We start from the raw sequence: 25812 nt of genomic DNA, 5'->3' as shown, positions 1-25812 counted from the left end.
ATGGCGGTATAAGGACTAGCTGACCATCTTCTGCCTTCCCCCATACCTACCTGGAGCAGTGTGCTCAGATATGTGTGTGTGAAGACTCAATCGCTGTCCCTCAGCTCCGCCCTCTGCAGTAGTTGGAAACCATGAAAAGATAAGCTTCCTGGAGGATGAACCAAGGTGGGTTCAAAAGAGACCATGTTTGGACATCTGTCCTCATTTCTGGTGGGCAGGAGAGCAAAGTTGCCTTGTGCTAATGAGGGGTCAGCTGAGGAGAGGCAATGTCTACTGCTTCCTATTCTTCCAGAACCTGAGAATACTGGTACGTTTTCTGTTTTATTACTATTCTACAAGAATGTGGATACACCTGGAATATGGCGTGTGGATAACCAGGTCATTCACCTGGGTTGTGGTCTTGGAGCTCCAATCCAGACCCATCTGCCTCCTGATCGTTGATCCTTAGATGTCCTACCTTCGTCTGAAACCCCAATTCCAAACGTGGTTGCCCCTTAAGCTTTGCCTTCTAAGTCAGTGGCATCACCATTATTCTCATCTCTCAGGCAAGAAATTCAGACACCCTAAACTCCCTCACTTCTACACTCTTTTCCCAGTTTGTCATGAAGGCCTGTCTTGGCCTGCACACTCCCAGCGGCTGCAGCCTTGATCTCTGAATTCTCTGCTTTTTCAGCCTGTCACTGTCTTTCTGAATATCCTTGATGACTCCATGCCATGGTTCAGGTTGCTTTACAGACTTGCATTGCCCTTTCCCCTTCCTGAAAACCCAGGTTGAGTCTCTTCAGAAACTGCCCAGACGCAGTAAATCCCAGCCATCAATTTCACCTCTAAACACTTCCTGCACTTCTAAACAATACCACGTAAATTAGAACTTGATGTTGGGAAGTGTGACTACATGAGAACTGGACTCATTCTTTGGTGCATGTTTTGGTTATCAGTGTAGCCGCCTCCCTCACTAAACCATAAACTTCACTTTCTTCAAAATAGTGTGCCCAGCACCCAACAGTGCCTTCCTGTCCATGGGAGGTTTCCAGGACTATCTTAGAAGTTGGGCATTACCTCTGATGGTGTTCCCTGGTTCCTTCAGGTGTGTTACTACTGTTATCTAGCTAGATAAAAATATTTTGAAGCAAAGCCATACACATCTCTTCTAGTCCTTACTGCTTCCTTGGCTTCTCAAGAATTACTGACCGAACACTCAGATTATAAATAATTTATGGTTTTTTTTGTATTTTGCCTTCATTAATGCAGGTAATAAAATGTTTTTTTAATGGTGCTTATGTGTATCAAATTATGAACAATTAGAAGGCAAAGTCCAGCTCATGGTTCTCAGCCCTATTTGTACATTAGAATTAATAGAAGGACTTAAAAAACAAGCAAACAAAAACACTGATGGAGGGACTTCCCTGGTGGCGCAGTAGTTAAGAATCCACCTGCCAATGCAGGGAACACGGGTTTGATCCCTGGGCTGGGAAGATCCCACATGCTGTGGAGCAACTAAGCCCGTGCGCCACAACTACTGAGCCTGCGCTCGAGCCCACGAGCCACAACTGCTGAGCCCGCGCACCATAACTACTGAAGCCCATGTGCCGTGGAGCCCGCGTGCCACGACTACTCAGCCCACGAGCCACAACTACTGAAGCCCGCACGCTCTAGGGCTGGCCTGCTGCAACTACTGCGCCCACGTGCTACAACTACTGAAGCGCGCGTGCCTGGAGCCCATGCTCCGCAACAAGAGAATCCACTGCAATGAGAAGCCTGCGCAGCGCAACAAAGAGTAGCCCCCACTCATCGCAACTAGAGAAAGCTTGTGCACAGAATGAAAACCCAAAGCAGCCATAAATGAATAAATAAATAAAAAGTAAACATTTTTAAATTAAAAACCAGTAAAAACAGTTTCACCAGAGATGAAACAAAAGAAGGAGCCCGACCTTGTCATTGTGCCCTAAACTTCAAAAGATGATCACCAAAGAAAAAGACCACATTTTTCTGGCAAGAATGAGAAGAGTTCCTAATCCTGCCCTTATTGAGGGAATTTGAAAAATCTAGAATTCTCATTAAAATCTCAGATTTTGGAAAGAAGATTGGAGAGTTGGACAGGATGAGTAGACATCTCTTTCTTCCTCTGAGTGGGGCTGGTGCGTGTGTGTGTGTGTGTGTGTGTGTGTGTGTGTGTGTGTGTGTGTATAGGTGGAAGGGGATTTTGCTGGGGAGAGATGGGTGAATAAGGAACAGGAACAACCGGCGCATCCCTGATTTAAGAGAAGAAGCCACATCCCGAGGGTATTCTCCCCCATGCTATAGTAGATAGTCTCTCCTCTCCATTCGGAGTTCACACTGGTGCAGGACTTAACATAACTATCAGAAGGCAGAGCAGAGTCCAGTCCCTCCAATAAGAGCCTGTATACACAACTCTTCCTCCTTCCCCCATGCAGACAAGCAGGGCTCAGGTTTGGCTGGTACGCACTGGTATGACTGTGCGGGTTATTAAAATACCGAAATGCTTCTATACCAGGCAGTAAATAATCACTCTCTGAAGTGACTCATGCTGCTTTGACCCCAGCCCCTCTCACGAGAACCACCCAACTCCAGACCACCCCACAATCCGGTACCTAAAAGGATAACCTGCGGCCTAACAAGGAGCCTTCGGACCCCTGCCCCAGAGCTGTGGTCAACCTGTTTTCTGCTTATTCAGTGTCTGTGTCATGCTAGTTATTAAATATTTTTAATATCATCCATGCAGGAAAGTATATAGAACACAAGCCCACAGAGGAAGAGAAACAGCTGTCAAATAAGATGGGAAATACGCCAAGGAGAATATACCAACGCCATATCAAGGCAGATAAATGGTCTGAACAGACTTGCCCACCTTAAGCATGAGCAAATTTCAATTAAATGGCCTGGTAACCGCATAAATATGCTACAGGCAGCAAAGGGAGCAGAGTGGGGAACAGAGGAGACCAATAGGGAAGAAAAGCTAACCTAAGAAACAAAAGTTCCTACAGGTATATTGTGTTCTCAAAGAGCATCAAAAGAACAAGAATTCAGTAAAACAAGAGCTCACATGTGAGCTGATTAAACAAAATGAGATAAAAGGGCAGACTGCAGAGCTAAGGAAACAACTTGGCCAAAATAACACTATTATAGAACAAATCAATGAATTAGAAATAGCAAGAAACATGGTTGAAAACTGAATTGGTAACATAGAAGAAAAGGCTTGAGATGACTGCAAGTGAATGAAGAATTTAAAAAGCCAAGATTAATTCTTGAGAGGACAATTGTAGAAAGAAAAAGGTATTCTAACATTAATTGGTATCCAAAAAAAAAAGGAACTAAAAACGTACTAAAAGATATAATACAGAAATGTTTTCCTGTAATGAAGGAATGAATCTTCAGATTGAAAAAGTACACTATGTTGTAGGGAATCTTAGAGAAAGCACTTGACACCAAAACGTATTCTGATGAAGTTAATGAACTTAAAGAATGAAGAAAGAATTCCTCAGTGGTTAGGAAGAAACACCAAAGGGTCTCAAACTTCTTTACCACCAGATTCAGAGATTCAGTGACAGAAGGCAATGGAGGAATGTTTCCAAAGTTCTGAGTGGGAAAAAGAGTGCCTTAAGTATATTTTTTTAATTTATTTTTTTATTGAAGTATAGCTGATTTACAATGTTTTGTTAATTTCTGCTATACAACAAAGTGGCTCAGTTATACACCTATATACATTCTTTTTTGTATTCTTTTCCATTATGGTTTATCCCAGGATATTGAATATAGTTCCATGTGCTATACAGTAGGACCTTGTTTATCCATTCTATATATAATAGTTTGCATCTACTAACCCCAAACTCCCAATCCATCCCTCCCTAACACTCCCCCCGCTTTGGCAACCACAAGTCTGTGCTCTGTGTCTGTGAGTCTGTTTCTGTTTTGTAGACAGGTACATTTGTGCCATATTTTAAATTCCACATATAAGTGATATCATATGGTATTTGTCTTTCTCTTTCTGACTAACTTCACTTAGTATGATGATCTCTAGTTGTATCCATGTTGCTGCAAAAGGCATTATTTTGTTCTTTTTTGTGGCTGAGTAATATTCCATTGCATATATATACCACATTTCTTTATCCGTTCATCTTTCAATGGACATTTAGGTTGCTTCCACGTCTTGGCTGTTGTGAATAGTGCTGCTATGAACATAGGGGTGCGTGTATCTTTTTGAATTATAGTTTTGTCTGAATATATGCCCAGGAGTGGGATTGCTGGATCATATGGTAATTCTATTTTTAGTTTTCTGAAGATTAGTATATTATTGCCAACCTAGTTGTCAAATATAATGTCAAGTACTCTTAAACATGCAAGAACTCAGAGAATGCAACACCCGTGAGCCCTTCTTAAAGAAACCATTTGATAGGAGAAATTAATCAAATAAAAGGACTGGTGGTGAGCATTGAATTTATATAAAGAACCAAGACCAAACTGGGAATTGTAGTTGTATTGTAGATACAGATTGCAAATATTATAAACCTTTATAATATAACTAATAAGTTGAAAGTGGGGAAAGGGTGGTATAAGAGTGCCAATCTCTTATTTTCATAGCAGAGAGCTGATATTGTCTAAAATAAAAAGTTATAAAGTATATATATAATGGTATTTTTTTAATAAGCTTGAATGGATCTTGAAAGAAATACCTCTTGGGATAAAGAAATATTTAAAGTTTAGTAATGGCTTCAGTTTAGTTTCTTATCCTAAATACAAGCAAACTACCTGAATGCTTTTTTAAAAACTTAATATGATTAGAAATAAATTTGAAAAAATAAGTATACATCTATGTTTATAAAAATATCCTCTATTCTTTTTAATCTGTATCTGTGTTAAAAAAAAGTCAGGAATGATATTTAAAGTTAATGATGGGGGGTTTTTTTGGGTTTTTTTTGCGGTACGCGGGCCTCTCACTGTTGTGGCCTCTCCTGTTGCGGAGCACAGACTCCAGACGCGCAGGCTCAGCGGCCATGGCTCACGGGCCTAGCCGCTCCACGGCATGTGGGATCTTCCCGGACCGGGGCACGAACCCCTGTCCCCTGCATCGGCAGGCGGACTCTCAACCACTGCACCACCAGGGAAGCCTAATGATGGTTATTTTTAAGTGGGTATTGATGTAGTTTTACTTTTTTCTTTGTCATTTATTATATTGCTTGACTTTTGTTTGATAACTATGCTATCTTCTTTTTTTTTTTTAATTTTATTTATTTATTTTTGGCTGTATTGGGTCTTCGTTTCTGTGCGAGGGCTTTCTCCAGTTGCAGCGAGCGGGGGCCACTCTTCATCGCGGTGCGCAGGCCTCTCACTGTCGCGGCCTCTCTTGTTGCAGAGCACAGGCTCCGGACACGCAGGCTCAGCGGCCATGCCTCACGGGCCTAGTTGCTCCGCAGCATGTGGGACCTTCCCAGACCAGGGCTCGAACCCGTGTGCCCTGCATTGGCAGGCAGATTCTCAACCACTGCGCCACCAAGGAAGCCCAACTATGCTATCTTTTTATTTTAAAATTAGGGCAGGAGGCTCCGTCTAAAACAAGGTTTAAAATCATCGTATAGTGTGAGTGAACCTCTGACATATGCTGCCCCTTATAGTGACATTTGCTTTATAACTTCTAGCAAGGTACCTTAAAATTTTAACTTAATCTCACCACACTTCCCTTTTCCCCCTGGTTATTTTTCACTCATAAGCTGCTATTTCTTTACTCATATATTATTCATCTAAATATCCCATCTTATACAGCTTATGAGTGTTATATTCTTTGGGGCTAAGGAGGAAAAAATGGAACACCCAGTATGAGACCTGCTGACTTGCCCAGTGCATCTGAAACATGAAGAAAATAGAAAAAGAAGCCATTTGGAGTAGCTGACAGTCATCTTACAAGAGGAAGCCAAAAAGACTCAGCAACTTGGGAATTTTGCACATGAATTGGCTGCAGTCCACTGGAGATGCTGAAAGATTTCTTTCTTTGTGCTTCTGGGAGCTTGGAAATGAAACGTCAACCCCTCCCCTGCCCAGGTGAAATTGCTGGTCAATAGAACTGCACTTCGGTATTAGCTTGTGCTGATCAAATTCAGCTTCCAGGGATGGGAGATGCAAGAGTGCAGCAGTAACCTGTCTTCAGTAAGCATCTGTTTTCAGGACCATTCAACATTATGTTGGTGCAAACCCACGGGAGCCCTATATTCTATTGTGGCATGCGTGAGAGCAACTCAGGACCCTCTCTCTGTCACACAGTTTTATAAAATCCCGAATCTTTGACTTGATTGGTATAGAAAGACGATCACAGGATTGTAGAACTGGAAGACTCCTTCATCTGTGGTGCATAATCGTATCCCAAAAGGTTATCAGGATCCAATGAGGAATTGTACATAATGTGCGCAGCACAGTGTCGAGCTCAAGGTAAGAGCTCCGAAAACGGTGGTGGTGATAGTAATAGTTGTTGTTATTATTACTGTTTTAACAGGAGGTCAAACTTTAAAGGCCATCATGCCTGGAGTTTTCCTAGCTGAATAAGCCTTTTCTTAATTTGGCCACTTGTCCCTGCTCTCACAGAGGATCCAGTGCTGCCTCTAGGGCAGGTCCCCTCCCCTCACTGAATGTCATGCCACCTTCAAAAAGGAGACCTTCGCCTAATCCCGTTTCCACGGAGACCACGGCATTTCCTCTTCCTTGCCTGAGTTCTAGAGCCAGCTGTGATGCCTCATAGCTGTGTCCCAGTTGGAGGATTCCAGAAGAAGAGCTCACAGGGCATTCGGGTGGACCTGACACTTCCTATAGGACATTCCCCCTCACTCCAGAGAACATCTAATACATTTTTCTGCCCTAATCTCCTCTCCCCTTGTTCTGGAACACACTCTTATTCCTTTGAGTGACAGCCCCTTCACTGCTCTGAGTTCTGGTTGGGCCCCCAGTCACAGTGCCCAGCCCTCTGGCCACAGCAGTGGGCATGGGATCCAGAATGGGCCCACCCTGGGACTCCTCCAGGATCATATATTTGGACACTGGGAGAGAGTATCCATGTTATGAACTGCATGTTTGTGTCCCCCCAAAATTCATATGTTGAAACCCTACCCTCCGTGGGATGGTATTAGGAGGTGGGGTCTTCTGGAGGTAATTAGGGTTAGGTTAGGTCATGAGGGTGGGACCTTCCTGATAGGATCAGTGCTCTTGTAAAAGGAAGGCAAGGGGTCTCTGCCGTGACCAAGAAAGCCCATGTGAGGACAAAACCAGGAAGAGGACCCCCACCAAGAACCAGCCAGCCTGCCTGCTGATCTTGGACTTACAGCCTCCAGAACTGGGAGAAATAAACGTCTGTTGTGTAACCCACCCAGGCTATGGTATTTTGGAATAGCAGCCCCAGCTGACGAAGACATCCCTTTTCTCTAGGGTTACCAACCTGCGGTGGCGTAAGAGTGACTCGTGGGCAGCCTGCCTCCCTTGGCTGCGTGTGGAGGTCTGAGATAGGAGGGGGTAGATGGGGGCAGCAGAGAGCTGAGGAACGGCAGCACGGAGGGCAGAGAGCGAGAGGATGTGGATAGACGCTGCTGAGTGCTGTGTCAGACCGTGTCTGGGGCGGGTCCACGCCCGCCCCTCCCAGTGGTACAAACCAACACTTCCCCCTGCTTCTTGCACTTGTAACTGAAAGAAGCCTGAGCAATTTTCAAATGAGTCCAAGACATTTGCCTTTGGCACTATTATCACCTTCTCTCTCAATGCTTTCTGCCTCCACACGGTATGTGGACACAATCTTCTGTGGTTAATAGAAGGAAAAGGAGCAACGTGCCCAAACGAGGGCCAGCTGGGGGTCCAGTTAAGTCATAACTGCTTGACTCGGCAGCAGCACCAGGACACTGGGCTGAGTCTTTGCTTTCCGTTAGTCTTTACCTCTTTCCTAAATTACAATGAATGAATCTTCATGTACCACCCAGAACTGTGTGAAGAACTTCATACAAAGTATCTTATTTAACTCTCAGAATAACCCGGAAGTATATGCTATTATTATTAACTACATTTATATATGAAGAAACTGAGGCTTAGAAATGCTGCTCTGTCCGCCCAAGGAGCATGCATGTGAGAGGTGGAACTGGGCCGTGAGCCCAGACAGGCTGACTCCAGAGCCCACGTCCTTACCACTAAGTGACTGATGCAGGAGAGCAGACACCTGGAGTCGGATCCTAGCTCTGCCATCCCTGCCTGCTGGGCGCTGTGCAAGCTAGTTACTTTCTCTGAGCTTCGCTTTCTCCTCTGTAAACCGAGAGAATGAGGTGACACTCCCTGCTCTTGATTTCCTTGCAGGGATTAAATGTGGCAGCGTATGAAAATCCCCTGGCGTCTTGCCTTACTCACCTGGACAGGCACAGCCTGTAGGTATTTTCATCATGGCGCACGTTCGAATCTCCTGGACACGTAGTGGGAGCTCACATTTTGTTCAGATCCATCCATACCCTTCTTATCTTCCTGAGCGAGAGGGTAGAAACTGCATGGGACTGGAATGAACAGGTCTGGACTCTAGTTCTGCCCTTGTAATTTACACTCTGGGTCATCTTGGGCAAATCATTTAACCCCTTGAATCTTTATTTCCTTGTCTTTAAGACTGAGATGGCGTTGTTATGAGGAGTATGTGAGATGAACATATCTATAGCGCATAGCACTGTGCGTGGCACATGGCAAGTACTAGTTAAGTTGTGGTGGTGGAGTGGTTAAAGAGGTACCTGCTTCTGACATGTAGTTAATTCCTCCTCAGCTCACTCTAATTGCACGTAGACAGAAAGGAAATTACATTCTCAGGAAGGACATCTTTAGACTGTTCATAAATGTCATCACTTATACTTAAGGCTTTTTCTTTTAAGTTTCTTATAGTTATTTGTTTTAATCTGCTAAATATTCAGGATTGGTAGGAGTGGAAGTTTCTTTTAAAAGAAAATTATTTAAAATATCTTATGTTTTAGAAAATAAGATGTTTAATCACACACCAAAAGTGAAATCTATCTAATATAGCCCCGTGCTGGTCCCTGCATTGTAAAACTGAGTTCTATTGACAAAAATCTCCACAACCAGGCAGGAAGTAAAACACGGCAAACAAGCGAGTACCTATGGTGTGCAAGGCACCGTGATAGGTGCCTTGCAGACATAGGAATGAATCATACACACCCTGCTCTCCAGGAATTTTCAGTCTAGGAATGGAGATAAGACATGTTCTTGAATTACTTTCTTATAAAACAGAATGTAATACAAGCTCTACAAAAAGTGTAAACAAAATGTTTCAGGATCCCAGAGGGGAGAGTGTGTCCTTTTAGTTGAGAGCATAGCACAAAGGCTTCCTAGAGGGAGTGGCAATGAAGTGGGAGCATAAAGAACATTGTACCAGTTAGCACTCTTTTGGTTGCAAGTGACCAAAGACCTAACAAACACTATCAACCAACTCAGCCTCATTGACATTTGTAGAAAACGACATCCTTTTACAAAATACAAGTTCTCTGCAAGTACACGTGGAACATTCACCAAGCTAAACCATGTGCTAACCATAAAACAAAATCATTGACTTGAAGAAAGATGCTGGGAAGATGGGAATGGCAACAGTATAATTTTTCAGTCTCTGAATTTCCACATAAAAACAGACAGAACAACAAGAAAGCAAAACCAAAACTTCATGAACATCTTTTACTACAAAACTAGGTATTTTAGTTTGCTAGGGCAGTAGCAAATTACCACAAACTAGTTGGCTTAAAACAACAGAAATTTATTCTCTCAGTTCTGGAGGCTAGAAGTCCAAAATCAAAGTGCTGGCAGGGTTGTGCCCCCTCTTCTTAGCTTCTGACGTTTGTCAGCAATCCTTGTGTTCCTTGGCTTATGGCAGCATCCCTCCAATGTCTGCCTTTATCTTTAAGTGGCTGTCTTCCCCTTGTGTCTCCAAATCTCTCTCTCCTTATTATAATACCAGTCATTGGATTTAGGGCCCACCCTAACTCTATAACCTCATCTTAACTTGATTATATCTGCAAAGACCCTGTTTCCAAATAAGGTCAGATTCACAGCTGCCAGGAATTAGGATTTAAACATATCTTTTGGAGGGACACAATTCAACCTGTAACACTGGGTGGCATTATACCTAACAGTATGAATGAATGTTTCCCCCGCCCCACCCTCGCCAAAGATCAGGAACAGGTAAGGATGTTTGTTCTAACCACACCACTTCCATTCGTTATTGAAGTTGAGGTTCTAGCCAGTGCAGTAAGGCAACAAAAGAAATAAAAGTATACAGATTGAAAAGAAAGAAGTAAAACCTTTTATTTGCAAAGGATGTATGTCTGCAGCAGAAAACCCTAAGAACTCTACAAAGACAACTAGAGCTAATAGCTGAATATAGGATGTTTGCAGGAGACAAGATCAGTATAGAAAAATAAGTTGTATTTCTACATACTAGCAAAAAACAATTAGAAAACAAAATTTGAAAAGCAGTGCCATTTAAAATAGCATAAAAAATCAAGAATAAATTTAATAAAATATGTATAAAACCTCTACACGGAAAACTGTAAGATATGTCTGAGACAAGATATAGAAGACCTAAAATAAATTTTTAAAGTTATACCATGTTTATGGGTTAGAAGATCTGACAGGATGTCTCCCGACGTGTGTGTGTGTGTGTGTGTGTGTGTGTGTGTACGTGTGTGTTTATCACGGCACAAAGCAATTCTTTCATATCAGCTGGGTTTCCTACAATTCAACTCAATTCAATTCAATTCTGCCATTATCTACCTAGAAAAAAACGTCAAATTCCACAGGTTAAGGGCTCAGTCTTGCAAGACTACCTCCCCTGACTTCAGATGCCAATCACAAGTCCAGATTGTTACCTATGCCTCTCACTGACTGCAACCCCATTCTTGGGTTCAATTAACTTGCTAAATTAGTTCACAGAACTCAGAGAAACATTTTACTTACACTTACCAGTTTATTATAAAAGGATATACCACAGGAACAGCCGGATGGAAGAAATGTGATATATTTCTTATTATAAATCACAGTATCACAATGTCATTTCTTCCAAAATTGATCTAAAGATTCAATGTAATCCCAGTAAAAATACTAGCATGTAGATATGATACCAAAAGCATGAGCAGCAACACCAATAACAAATAAATAAATTGAACTTCATCAAAGTAAAAAACTTTTGTTCATCAGAGACATTGTCAAGAAAGTGAAAAGCTGAACTACAAAATAGGAGAAAATATTGGCAAACCGTATACCCGATAAGGGACTTGTATCCAGACTATAAATAGAAGGCATAACTCAATAACAAAAAGACAGACAACCTGATTTAAAAATAGGCAAAAGAGAAATAGCCGTTTCTCCAAAGAAGATATATAAATGGCCATTGAGAATGTGAAAAGATACCCAACGTCATTAGTCATTACAGAAATGTAATGAAAGCAACAATGAGATATCACTTCACACCTATTAGGACGGCTATAATGAAAAACAAACAAAAAAAAACATAGCAAGGATTGGAGAGAATATGGAGAAATTGAAACCCTTGTACATTACTGGTGGGAATGTAAAATGGTGCCGGTGCTGTGGAAACAGTTCGGCAGTTTCTGAAAGAAAACTGAACATAGAATTACCATAAGACCCAGCATTCCACTCCCAAGCATGGACGCAAAGGAATTGAAAGCAGGGAATTGAACAGACGCTTGTATGCCAATATTCATTGCAGCATTATTCACAATAACCAAAAGTGGAAATAACCCAAATGTCTATCAATACATGAATTGGTAAACAAAATGTCGTCTGTACAAACAATGGATTATTCAGCCATAAAAAAAAAAAGGAATGATGTTCTGATACATGCTATAACATGGACAAATCTTGGAAACATTATACTAAATGAAGTAAGCCAAACACAAAAGAACAAACATTGTACAATTACATTTACATGAAATATCAAGAGTAAGCAAATTTAATAGAGACAGAAAGTAGAGATTACCAGGGGCTGGGAGGAAGGGTAATGGGGAGTTATCGCACACTGGTTACAGGATTTCTGTTTGGGATGATGAAAATGTTTCAGAACTAGATATTGGTGATGTTTGTACTACATTGTGAATGTACTTAATGCTTACTTAAACGTGATTAAAATGGCAACTTTTATATTACATATATTTTTCACAATTTTTTAACTTAATAAAGCAATATGCCAAAACTCATTGCATGAATTCTACACTTTGAATTGCATCCTTGAATTTTACTCTTGACTTGTAAACTTTAAATGGGTGAATTGTGTGGTATATGGGTTATATCCCAATAAACCTGTCTAAAAAATACCAGTAGGATTTTGCAGAAATTGATGAACTAATTCTAAAATTTATGTGAAAATGTACAGGGCCTAGAATAACCAGAGGAATCTCGAAAGTTAACAAAGTTGGAGGACTTACATTAGCTAATTACAAGACATTCTATAAAGCTGTAGTAATTAAGATGGTATGGTATAAAGAATCAAGGAACAAGAGAGAGTTCAGAAATAAACCCACATTTATATAGTCAAATTAATTTTGGTCAAAATATCAAAGAAGTTCAATGATGAATGGCAGATCTTTTCAACAAAATGTGCTGGAACACCTGCCTATCTATACGGGGAAAATAATGAACCTCAATCCATTCCTTACACCACACAAAAAATAAATCAAGATCACACAACTGAATGTAAAAATTTTTAAAGTCTAAAGGTTCTATGAGGAAACTTAGGGCACTATCTTTGTGAATTTGGAGCAGACAAAGTTTCAAACGTATGTAAATCATATTTAAATTTTAAAAGTTATTAAAAACAAACAAACAAACATGTTCTAAGGAACAACAGTGTTAAAACAGCAGGGCCAACGTTACAAGGTCAGAAGAGCCAGACCAAAATGGTAAGTTCAAAAACATGAATTCCCTCAAATCAGTTAGAAAATATGCAAAACACAATAGAAAAAGTTACAAAGGCTATGACTAGATAATTCACAGATGAAGAAATAAAAATGGCTAAAAAAAAGGGGTTGGTGAGCATGGTTTCGTATATTTACTGGACATTCAGGGTTCTTCCTCCTGATACTGCTTATTCATACTTTTTGTCATTTTTCTCTTAGGTTGTTTATCTTGTTTTTTAAATTCTGGTTATATTGGTCATATGAGTAGCAAATATCTTCTCTTGGTTGGTGGCTTGTCTTTTCACTTTGTATCTCATGGCTTTGTTATAAAACAAGTTTTTAATTTTAATATAATCAAATTATCATTTTTCCTTTATGATTAGTGCTTGTTGTGTTTGGTTTAGAAAATAATTCCATATACAAATATCACCGGAACATCATTGATATTTTTCCCAATAATTTTATAATTTTTCACCTTTAGGCTTTTAAAATCATCCAGAGATTGTGTATGAGGTGTGGTTTGGATTAATGTTAGCTTTTCCTTATGGATAGTCACTAGTCTTAGCACCACTGGAGCTATCCTTTTCCTGTAATTTAAATGCCACCACTATCATATATACATGAGTTTAATACTAGATTCTGTTCTATTCCATTTGTTTGATTGTCTCTCTCTGGACCAATACCACACTGTTCTTTAAAGAAAGTGATGAGTTTCCTCCACTACACACATACACACACACACACACACACACACACACACACACACACACACACCTCTTGTGTTTCCTCTTAAAAAGAGTTTTGGGGCTTCCCTGGTGGCGCAGTGGTTGAGAGTCCGCCTGCCAATGCTAGGGGACACGGGTTCGTGCCCCGGTGCGATTAGATCCCACATGCCGCAGAACGGCTGGGCTCGTGAGCCATGGCCGCCGAGCCTGCGCGTCTGGAGCCTGTGCTCCACAACGGGAGAGGCCACAACAGTGAGAGGCCCGTGTACCGCAAAAAAAAAAAAAAGAGTTTTGGCTATTCTTCATCCTTTAATCTTCTGTAAGAATTTAAGGATCATCTTCTCAAGTTCTGAAAAATATCTTGTTAGAATTTTTATTATAATCATACTAACAGACTGATTTGGAGAGAAACTGCCATTGCTACAAAATTATATCTTCCCATCAATAAATATGGTTTATATTTCCATCTATTTAGGTGTTCTACTATTTTCTTCAATAAAGTTTAAAAAAATTTTTTTAATAAATAAAGTTTTATAATTTTAGTGATAAAAATCTTGTGCATTTTTTGTTGTATTTATTCCTAGTACCTTATATTTTAGAGTTGCCTTTGAAAATCTATCTTTTTTAAAAATTACATTTTATAATTTTTGTTGCTGGTGAACAGCAGTGTTACTGATTTTACATATCTGTTTTGCCTTCAATAACCTTGATAAACCCTTATTTCTAGTAGTCTGTAGTTTCTTTTGTATTTCTTAGTTTTTCCTTTTCAATCTTTATAATTTTTATTTCTTTTTCTTGTATTATCACACTAGTGAAAAACCCCAGTACAATGCTGAATAGAAGTGGTGATAGAACAAACCTCCATTGTTCCTGATCTGAAAGGGAATGCCTTCAGCATTTCACCATTATGTATAATTTTTGCTGTGTTATTTTGAAAATTGCTATAATTTTTGTAGCTACCATTTACCAGGCTAAGGAATTTGCTTTCTACTCTAGTTTGCTATGGATATTTGTGAAACAAGGTTGAATATTGTCAAAAGTTTTCCTGCATTTATTGAGATGATCATATGGTTCTCTGCTTTAACCAGTTAATATAATAAATCTTCTTAATAGACTTTCTAATTTTAATCATCTTTGCATTCCTAAGATGACTCCAACTTGGTAATGATATATTTTTAATAGGCATTTCTGGATTGATGTGACTACATTTTATTTAGGATTTTTGCATCTATATTTGGAAGTGAGATTAGCCTTTAATTATTACTTTCTCATACCTTCCTTATCTGATTTTGCCATCAGAATTATTTTACTTCATAGAATGAGGTGAGCAGTGTTCCCTCAGTTTGTATTCACTGGAACAGTTTGTTTCAGAAAACAATGATCTGTTCTTTGAAGTTTGTGTCTGGTAAAGTCTTCTGGGCTTAATGGGCTGTTTTATTCTTTCTTTCTTCCTTTTCTTTCTTGTTAAGAGAGGAAGGTGGATTTTAAAACTCCTGGTTCAAGTTATAAATCTAAGACAAAATTATATTTCTTCTTGAGTGGTTTTATTAAGTTGTATTTTTCTAAGAAACCATGCATTTTGTGTATATTTTCAATTTACTGGTTATGAATGTCAAGTACAACCATGCAAAAGTAACCCTGAGAGCTTACTCTGGGTAGACTGGACAAGAAGCAGGCTATGCCTGTACCACCTTCTCCTAGAGGGAGGCATCACACCCAAAATCAGCTTCCCACTGGATCAGTAGCTCCCTTCCTTTGGCAGGAGCACCTGCAGCTTCCCACAGCCCACACCCCCAACCCCAGGTTTCCAGGTGCTGGGCAACTGGCTTTCTCAGCAGCTGCTATAAACATCAAGCACTTGAACCCAGATCACTCTGCCAAGCAGTCGTTTGCCTCCCACTGATACACGCTTAGGTCCTGACATGACTCTCCATGTAGTGATGGGAAGACAGTGAACCACATTTCTCGTCTCTTCTGCTGACCCTTGTGTTGTAGGTTTCCCCCAATAGGGCCTGTTCCTTATCTCAAACTGTGTTACGTTGTGGAAGTCATCCTGAGCCCAGAGAACTTTCAGGTGGTGACAGTGAAGGAACCTACCTTGCACAGCAGTAGTACACAATAGTTCTTAGTATTAGGTTTACACCTCCACTGTTTATAGTTTATATCCTATGTGTCACTCCTAACTATTTATTTGTGCCTCCTCTACTGGCTCCCTGCCCCGTATCTCTAGATCAAGCACACTAAAGGTTTGCCATGGTTCTGTTTTACTTTCGTTTTGGAATAATTTCAGATTTATAGGAAAGTTGCAAAGTTAATACGGAATTCCTGTATTATTATCACCCATCATCCCTAATGTTAGTACAAAGATTACTCAGACTTTACCAATTTTTTCATTGTGTTCCTTTTCTGTTCCAGGATTCTGTTTCAGGATCCAATCCAGGATAGCACATTGCATTTATCTCATCTTATTTAATTTTTCAAAATGCAATCATATTTACATACCATAAAGTTCACTCATTCAAAGTGCACAATTAAATGGTTTTTATCATATTTACAGAGTTACATAGTCCTCACCATAATCTAATCTTAAAAATTTTTTATCACCCTCAAAAATAACCCTGTGCTGGGCTTCCCTGATGGCGCAGTGGTTGAGAGTCCGCCTGCCAATGCAGGGGACACGGGTTCGTGCCCCGGTCCAGGAAGATCCCACATGCCGCGGAGCGGCTAGGCCCGTGAGCCATGGCCGCTGAGCCTGCACGTCCGGAGTCTGTGCTCCGCAGTGGGAAAGGCCACAAGAGTGAGAGGCCCTCGTACCGCAAAAAAAAAAAATAATAATAACCCTGTGCCCATTAAGCAATCATTCCCCATTCCTCCATCCTCCAGCCCTAGGGAGCAAGTAATCTGCTTTTTGTCTCCATGGATTTTCCTATTCTTAATCTTTCATATAAATAGAATTATACAATATTTGGTCTTTTATGACTGGCTTCTTTCACTTAACATGTTTTTGAGATTCATCTATATTGTAGCATACATCAGTACTTTATTCTGCTTTATTTATTGCTGAAAAGTATTCTATTGTATGGATGTGCCACATTTTGTTTATCCATTCACCAGTTGATGGACATTTGGATTGTTTCCTTTTTTTGTCTGTTATGAATAATGCCGCTATGAATATTTGTGTACCAATATTTGTGTGGACAAACGTTTTCATTTCTCTTGGATATATATCTAGAAGCAGAATTGCTTGGTCCTATGGTAACTGGTAACTCCATATTTGACATTAAGCTGTTTTCTAAAGTGGTTGCATCATTTTCTGATTTACCAGCCATTAATGAGGGTTACAATTTCTCCACATCTTCACCAACACTTGTTATTATTATTCTTTTATTACTATAGCCATCTTAGTGGGTGCACAGTGGTATCTCATCATTTTGATTTGCAAATAATTTGATTTCCCTAATGACTAATGACGTTAAGCATCTTTTCATACACTTACTGACCATTTGTATATCTTCACTAGAGAAATGTCTATTCAAATCATTTGCCCAATTTTAATTGAGTTATTTATTTTTATATTATTGAGTTGTAAGAGCTCTTTATATATTCTGGGTACAAGTCCCGTTCCAGATATATGACTTTCAAATGTTTTCTTGCAGTCTATGGGTTGTCTTTTCACTTTTTTGGTGTTATCACTTGAAACTCAGAATTCTTTAATTTTGATAAAGTCCAATTTATCAAAATTTTTATTTTATATAGGAAGTCATAGTCTATATACTTCTTATTTTATATAAGAAGTATATAAGAAGTCATAGTCTAAAATCATGAAGATTTACTCTTGTGCTTTCATCTAAGAATTTTAGATTTTTAGATCTCTGATCCACTTTGAGTTAATTTTTTATATAATGTAAGATAAGGGTCCACTTTCATCCTTTTTCATGTGGATATCTAGTTGTCCCAGCACCATCTGTGGAAAAAACTATTCTTTCCCCATTGAATTTTCTTGGCATGTTTGTTAAAAATTGATTGACCATTAATATAACAGTTTATTAATGCCACACTGTCTTGATTTCCAGAGCTTTGTAGTAAATTTTGAAATTGGAAAGAGTAAGTCCCCCAACTTCATTCTTTTTTTTTAAAGATTTATTTGTTATTTATTGATTTATTGATTTATTTTTGGCTGCATTGGTTCTTAGTCGCAGCACGCGGGATCTTCCTTGAGGCATGCGGAATCTTTTTTTTTTTTTTTTTTTTTGCGGTTGGCCTCTCCCGTTGCAGAGCACAGGCTCCGGACGCGCGGGCTCAGCGGCCATGGCTCACGGGCCTAGCCTCTCTGCGGCCTGTGGGATCTTCCCGGACCGGGGCACGAACCCGTGTCCCCTGCCTCGGCAGGCGGACTCTCAACCACTGCGCCTCCAGGGAAGCCCCCCCAACTTCATTCTTTTTCAAGATTGTTTCGGCTATTCAGTGTCATCTTATTTTAACTTTTTTAAAAACAACTTTTGTTTTTTTTAATTCATTTCTGTTTTGATTTTTACTATTTCCTAGCTCCTACTTTTTGGGGTTTGTCATATTTGTTTTACAACTGGAAGATGGACGTTTCTCTTTTTACTTTTCAGGCTTTCATCCTTTCTAATGTATGTAATTAAGGTCATAAGTGACTCAAGGTCTGCTTTAGCTGCATCCCACATGTATTATCATGTGTTATTGTCATTGTCCTTTAGTGATAAATATGTATTTATTTCCCTTAAAGTCTCTTTCTTGACAAAGAGACTATTTAGAAGTGTGTTTTTAATGGTTTTTTTGAGTTATCTTGTTAACTAATTTCAAACTGTAGTACATTGTATTCAGAAAACCTTGACTTTTTTGGTATACACTGAGTCATGTAAATTGGGTTGTTCAAATCTTCCATATTCTGTTTTTGCCTGCCACATTCTAAATGTGAATTTGTCCATTTTACCATGTCATTCTGTCAATTATGCTATATTATTTGGTGCTTAGAACATCAGAACTGTTGAATATTCCTGGTGAATTGTTCATGTTTTCATCTTGCAATCTTTATCTAAAAATTTTTTTAAATTTCAAAGTCTTTCTTGTCTAGTATCAACGTAATTACTGTCTTCTGGCCTCTGTTGTTGCTACTGAGTATGTTCTCTCAATTTTCTTTTTTTTTGGCTGTACGCGGGCCTCTCACTGTCGTGGCCTCTCCCGTTGCGGAGCGCAGGCTCCGGACGCGCAGGCTCAGTGGCCATGGCTCACAGGCCCAGCCACTCCGTGGCATGTGGGATCTTCCCAGACCGGGGCACGAACCCGTGTCCCCTGCATCGGCATGTGGACTCTCAACCACTGCACCACCAGGGAAGCCCTCAATTTTTAAAAAATGTGTATTTACCTGGTATAATTTTTTTGCTATTTCATTTTAGTGAAATGTAAATTTAGTAAATTTAGTTTTAGTTTTCCTGAGTTATCAGATTTTAAGTGTCCTTGTTATGAACAGCCTATGGCTGGGTTTTTGTGTCTGATATCTGAGTCTATTTTTAAATTCATGGATTTAGTATATAAACATTTAGAATATATATTATATATATACTGATACAATATATAACTATGTCTATGTCTATCCACTTCCATCTCTCTGTATATAGATCGTGATATAGTTTGATAGGCAGTCTTCTAAGCACTTTACATATATTAACACATTTAATCCTCACAACACCCCATTGATGTAAGTACCATTAATATTCCCTCTTTATAGAGGAGGGACCTGAGGCACAGAAATATTAAGTGACTCACCCCAATTGACATGATTGTGGAAAGCAGACTGAACATAACAGAGGAGATAATCCTGGAAATTCTAAGAGGCAGGCAAGGTCAAAGGATGGAAGGCATTCTTGGGAGACCAGGGTTTTCAGCTCACAGTAATCAAGAAATCAAGCTAATAGGTGGTACCATCCAGCTAATGGGTGATAGGGCTGGGATTTGAACCTAGCAGTTTAGCTCCAGATTTTGTACTTGTAACTGTCATGCAAAGTGCCTTTCATAGGACTTGTTCTTTTTTTCGTGTTTTTTTTTAAACAAACCCTTTTTAAAAAATAATTAATTAATTTATTTATTTTTGGCTGCATTGGGTCTTCGTTGCTCCATGCAGGCTTTCTCTAGTTGCGGCGAGCGGGGGCTACTCTTCGTTGCGGTACGTGGGCTTCTCACTGTGGTGGCTTCTCTCGTTGCAGAGCACAGGCTCTAGGCGCACGGGCTTCAGTAGTTGTGACTCACAGGCTCAGGCTCAGTAGTTGTGGCGCACGGGCTTAGTTGCTCCGCGGCATGTGGGATCTTCCCGGACCAGGGCTCGAACCCATGTCCCCTGCATTGGCAGATGGATTCTTAACCACTGTGCCACCAGGGAAGCCCCTTGGTGTTTTAATTACATCGTTCAGGCCTTTTAAGACTTATAAAGGTGATTATTTTACATTCTCTTTCAAATTGTCATTCTAGATGTGTCACATATATACAGTGGAATATTACATCAGATCATGCCACTCCTGTACTCAAACAAACAACAAAAGCAAATTGTCATTCTATTATGCAGAGTTTTAGGGAATCTTTTGGTGCTATTTATTGTGTCTGCTGACTCTCATGGAGGATTTTGTCCTTCTGCATTTCATCATTTTAGTTTGTGAGCTCCTCTTTAGAGAAGGCTGTTTTACTGTGAGACTCCCCTGTGGCCTGGGTTTGGGGTGTATCTCTCAAGAGCTGCTTTGTGTTTGCTACGGAGAGATCACCATATCTGGACCAAGTTTTTGGTCATTTTATCACCTTGAAGGTCATTTAGAATCATGGTTCCTGGATCATCTGCAAATTTAAACCTCCAAAGTTGGAGTAGAAACAAACCTGGAGATTTTGTTTCTCAGATGGACATTTTTCCCACCCAGAGAAAAGCATACAAATACCTTTTTGTCTCTCTGCCAGTGGATTGATATTTTTCCTAATCTACTCTTTCAATGAGAGTACAGCCCTTTAAAAACTGCTTTATTCAGGGATCCAGGCCCCAATCCCAGTTGCAGCAGCATCTCACATCCTTGCCACTGACTTTCCTATTTCTAACTGACACACCTGGGCCTTCCCTTCTCTCTTACTAGTTCACTAAGGGATTTAAAATAACTTTTGTTCTCTCTCTCTCTCTCTCTCTCTCTCTCTCTCTATATATATATATATATATATATATATATATTTTTTTTTTTTTTTTTTTTTTTTTTTTTTGCTATACGCGGGCCTCTCACTGCTGTGGCCTCTCCCGTCGCAGAGCACAGGCTCCGGACGCACAGGCCCAGCAGCGATGGCTCACGGGCCCAGCCACTCCACAGCATGCGGGATCCTCCTGGACCAGGGCACGAACCCGCGTCCCCTTCATTGGCAGGCAGACTCCCAACCACTACGCCACCAGGGAAGCCCACTTTTGCTATATTTTATCAAGCATTTCTAGACAATGTGGCAGGAGAGCTTTCAGATTATCATTTCCCCTCATCTTATCTTATGAGATTAGAAGTCCCATTTCACTCTTTAAAAAAGGATGATGTTAATTATTTTCTCTTGATAAGAGTAATGAAAAATTGGGGCCACATGTTAAAATGTTAGGAGGAAAATGTAAACTACCCATGATACCACTACCTAGAAGTGATCATTGTTTACTGCTTCCATCTTTTATTCTTATATGTGTCTAGATACACATATATGTGTATGTGTGTGTATATATATATATATATGAATAACTGGATTCATATGTGTATATCTGTTTACTACTTTTTTCATGTGATATTATATTTTATTATATCATTAAAATTCATTAAATTTACTTTTCTGTACCCCGTGACCTGGAAGTAACAAAGGGGATACTTACTCTAAGACCCCTATAATCCTAACTGATAGATGCATTGCATTTAAAGCATGACAATGTTGTGTCTCTCCCATAGAGCTGATTCTCACTGACTATTCTGAATAAGTTGATTACATTGTCTGGTCTCCAATTTGCTGCAACTAAATCTTAGATGCTCCCCCATTCTAGCTTTCTTGTTAGAAAATTGCTCTCTTAGTGAAGCTTGGAATGCCTGAAGTGGTCCCAACACAGTTGCTATATAAGGGCTGTGAGAGAACAGAATTTAATGGCAAGTTTCTCCATGGGCCAGGGTATAAAGATGGTTTGAAACCAAAGTTGGGGAATGATAAGCATGCGTGATGGAATGGCATTCCTCTTCTCTCTTTCTAAAAGCAGCCTGGCTTCAGGAGAATGAGCGTTGGGTTTCACGTGGTCTTGCAAATGCAGGTCTAACTTTGGCTCACCCTTTCCATGTGCCCACCAGTATCTGTGCACCAAGTGACACAAGGATTGTGGAAAGCAGATGGAACATTACAGAGGAGATAATCCTGGAAATTCTAAAAGGCAGACAGGGTCAAAGGATGGAAAGCATTCTTGGGAAGCCAGTGTTTATCCAGCTCACAGTGATCAAGAAATCAACGCAAACCCATGCAGCCCCACAAAAATGTGCATTTCCTGTAAGTTACTCCTTGGCCCTCCCCAGTTAAGTCACCACTATGCAGTATCTTAGCCAAATGGATTTGAGTTCCAAATTAGGTTCTTAAAACTCAGATTAGTTCCAGTTTAGGCTCTTGAAATTTATAGTAGAAACAATAGTCTTAAAATCTAACACTTTTGATTTACAACAGCCAGGATTTTTGAAATAAAAAGGAATTTCAAGTTTCCAAAGACTCTCCCCCCAAAAGATCAATGCACAAGGTTATTTTGTAAGCAAGACATTAGAAAGAAATCAGAAGAATAACTACAAGGCTCTACTTCCTGCAGATTAAAGATTGTTCAGATTTTGTCAAAACCATTTTTATTAAAAATAAAAAGATATAAAAAGATTTGGATGCTAGTGAGTTCCTAAAAGGGGCACAAAAGTGTCTGACAGTGAGCAAAGAGCTGTAGAGGGCTGTGGTGCAGAATCAGGTGACTGGAGAGTGGCTGCAAGGACATGATGACCCCAGAGCAGATGGAATGCATCGAACCACGGTTACACCTCTCTCCAGGGAGGTGAGCATGGGCTAAGTGCCTCGTCTTGTTGGCAAGAAGGATGCCCAAGAAGTCTGGAGATGACACTATGGTGAGAAGGAAATGTGTGAAGATACCCTGAATTGAGTGAAACCTAAAATGCCCAAAAAACGCTAAAATGACTGAGTTTACCTGAAGCTGAACTTGATTGCTTTTCCGCCATCAGGTGGAATGAGAACTCAAATGTAATTAGTTACAGGAAATAAAGTTCAGTCACTTGCTCACTGGAGTTTGGTGGCCTGTGAAAATCTTGCCCACCAAACTCCGAGAAGCGACCTGGGGGAATTTATTATAAGTCTGTAGGTGGGTGTCTCATGGAATCCAAGGGAAAATGTGTGAGCTGGGCTCAGAAAATACTAGAACCAAGTACTGGAAAACCACTGGGGTCTCTTCTAGGCTCCCATTGCTGCTTCTTTCTGCACACCTACTTCCCTCTTCTCTCTCTGAGGACCAACTTTCTGCACTCCCCCATCCATATGCCAGAATAGAGTGGCATCAAGATTCTAAATTACGTGACACGGTTCTAACCACATACAGATTCTAACTTTCTGTCTCTCGGTCTCAATTCCAAATTCTTACACAAGAATGTGATTGGCCCACTTTAATCCCATGTCTGTCTCCCTCAATTCAATGAGCAATGACCTGAAGGCCGTGCCTGTGGTACAAACATGACTGCTGTGGTCCATCACCCTGGTTCAGCGTGCAGTCCTCAGGGAGCTGGAAATGGCTGTGAGCTGGGAAGACAGGATGATGACTCATTCACTGTGAGGCTTGTGCCTCACTCCTCCCATCTCCAAAGTAGGAGGAATAATATCTGTAATATCCCTACTTCTAAATGAAGGCAAAGAGAGCTAACATTATTAACTTCTCTCCAGGTACCAGACATTGTAGTACGTTAACCAGGTTATCCTAGCTCATCCTAAAAACAACCTAAGAGATGAGCATTTTAATTTCCATCTTTCCAGATAAGGAAATTGATGTTCACAGAGGTTAAATCTCATAGCTAGTGAGAGGCAGAGCTCAGATCTGAGCCCAGACAGAACCAGTGCTGCAGCGGAGGAAAGAGCTATTTATTAAGATTGAGATAATGTCTGAAAGCTGCGCATTACGTTCTCAGCTATTAATAAATTGCCTGGGACAGGATCTTGCATGGAGTAAATGCTCAGAATTAAAAGTCTCATTAATAAGAGCACCTGACTCTTCAGTTGCAGCGGACGTCTTATCATGAAGTGTTTGGCTCACATTAACCCACCAAACACCTCTACAAAGTGGGCACCCATCTGCCTTAAGAGATTTCTGCCAAGACACGTTTTATTAAAAGTGAAAAGGGAGATGAAAACAGAAGCCAATACCGATTTTAATTGTAATTGACCTTCAGCCCCCATTTGGTGCAATGGATCAAATTGCTTCTAAAGCTTCCATTGCTGTGTCATGTTGAGGTGTGAATTTGCCTTCTTAGGGGCCTGTTGTCAGAGTCTTTAGAATGTATCCATGTGCTCTGATCTTCTGACCTCCTGAAGCTAAGTAGAACTCCTGTTGATTGGTGCTGAGCTCACACGAAGCCCAGACTCTGCTTGTAAATGTTTGCCAAATGAAAGATTTGTCAGCAGGTAGTGATTAAATCACCTACTGTGTTCTCAGCCCTGAGAATATTAAACCTCTAAGGTACAATCCATGCCTCTGAGAGTAAACAATCTTTTCTGTGCAATCAAAAACCTAAGAACTTAGTTATTAGAGAAAGGCAACTCGAAACCACCTTGAGATTCCCTCTTCATACTCACTAGGTTAGCTGTAGTCAAAAAACGGAAAAGGAATGTTGGCCACGATGTGGAGAAATTATAACCCTCATCATGTAACCCTGGTGAGAATGTGAAATGGTGCGGCCGCTCTGGAAAACATTTTGACAGTTTCTTAATAAGTTAAACATAGAATTATCATATGACCCAGCAATTCCATTCCTGGGTGTATACCCAAAAGAATTGAAAACAGGTGTTCAAACAAGAGCTCGTACACAAATATTCACAGCAGCACTATTCACAATAGCCAAAAGGTGGAAACAACCCAAATGTCCATCAACTGATGAATGGATAAAAATATGTGGCATATCTGTACTAAATGGAAGAAGCCAGACATGAAAGACCACACATATTATATGATTCCATTTCTATGAAATCTCCAGATTTATTTCTCTCTATCTATAATATAAATATTTATTTATAAATAACTATAAGGGGTATGACCAGAAATGAGGGTATCAGTATGAAATGCCTTGTGATTCCACCTGGGCATTCCGTCAGATGGCCTTTCTTCTAAGAGGTGGGATCAGAACATATTAGCTTGGGAGCTGCTGTTGGAAATTGATCCATCTGGTTTTCTAATTGAGTTCAGAAAAGAAATACCACCAGATCCACATATTGATTATCAGAATCCTCATTGCCAAATATATATAAATCATACAAGACACTAAAACTATTTGTGTTATACTTTTGGTTACACTTCCCACTGTGTTTTTTTTTCCTACTGCGTTTTTAAAATGGTGTTATTATGACTCATGCTCAGTTTCCTCTACTCTATGAATCCATCCCCTTCCAAGAAGTTTTTTTTTTTAACTCATGTTTATCTATCTAAAAGCCTTATAGTTGTAAAGTTCTTTCTTTTTCCTTTTTAAAAAATTGAGATATAATTGACATATAACATGATGTTAGTTTTCGGTGTACAACATAATTATTTGATTTCTGTATATACAAGTGTTGTGAAATGATCACCACAATAAGTCTGGTGAATATCATTCACCACATGTAGCTACAATTTTTGTGTGTGTGTAATGAGAACTTTTAAGCTCTACTCTCTTAGCAGCTTTCAAATAGACAATACTGTATTATTAACTGAAGCCACCGTGCTGTACATCCCCAGGACTTATTTATTTTATAACTGGAAGTTTGTACTTTTGACCACACTTTGACCCATTTCACCCACTCCCCCCTCCACCTCTGGCAACCACCAATCTGTTCTCAGTATCTATGAGCCGTTTTACTTGTTTTTTTTGATTCAG

General features: G+C 39.9%; 1 protein-coding gene across 3 annotated transcripts in view; it reads left to right on the top strand.

The window, feature by feature from the left end:
- PLEKHA8 (pleckstrin homology domain containing A8) overlaps window positions 1-25812 on the top strand; it is a 115392-nt gene that overhangs the window by 76816 nt on the left and 12764 nt on the right. Inside the window, exon 10 of one of the 3 annotated variants that reach the window (XM_060156924.1) lies at window positions 22012-22971. The exons of 1 other annotated variant lie outside the window; for it this stretch is intronic. In XM_060156924.1, the coding sequence (XP_060012907.1) occupies window positions 22012-22073 (62 nt within the window). In that variant the 3' untranslated portion in view covers window positions 22074-22971. Of the gene's footprint in view, window positions 1-22011; window positions 22972-25812 lie in introns of those variants that run through there. One more of the 3 variants, XM_060156922.1, reaches the window with a different exon arrangement.

The sequence above is a fragment of the Lagenorhynchus albirostris genome, chromosome 8, assembly GCF_949774975.1.
Source record: "Lagenorhynchus albirostris chromosome 8, mLagAlb1.1, whole genome shotgun sequence".
Taxonomy (NCBI): Eukaryota; Metazoa; Chordata; class Mammalia; order Artiodactyla; family Delphinidae; genus Lagenorhynchus; species Lagenorhynchus albirostris.
This window is presented reverse-complemented; position numbering and strand designations above follow the sequence as displayed.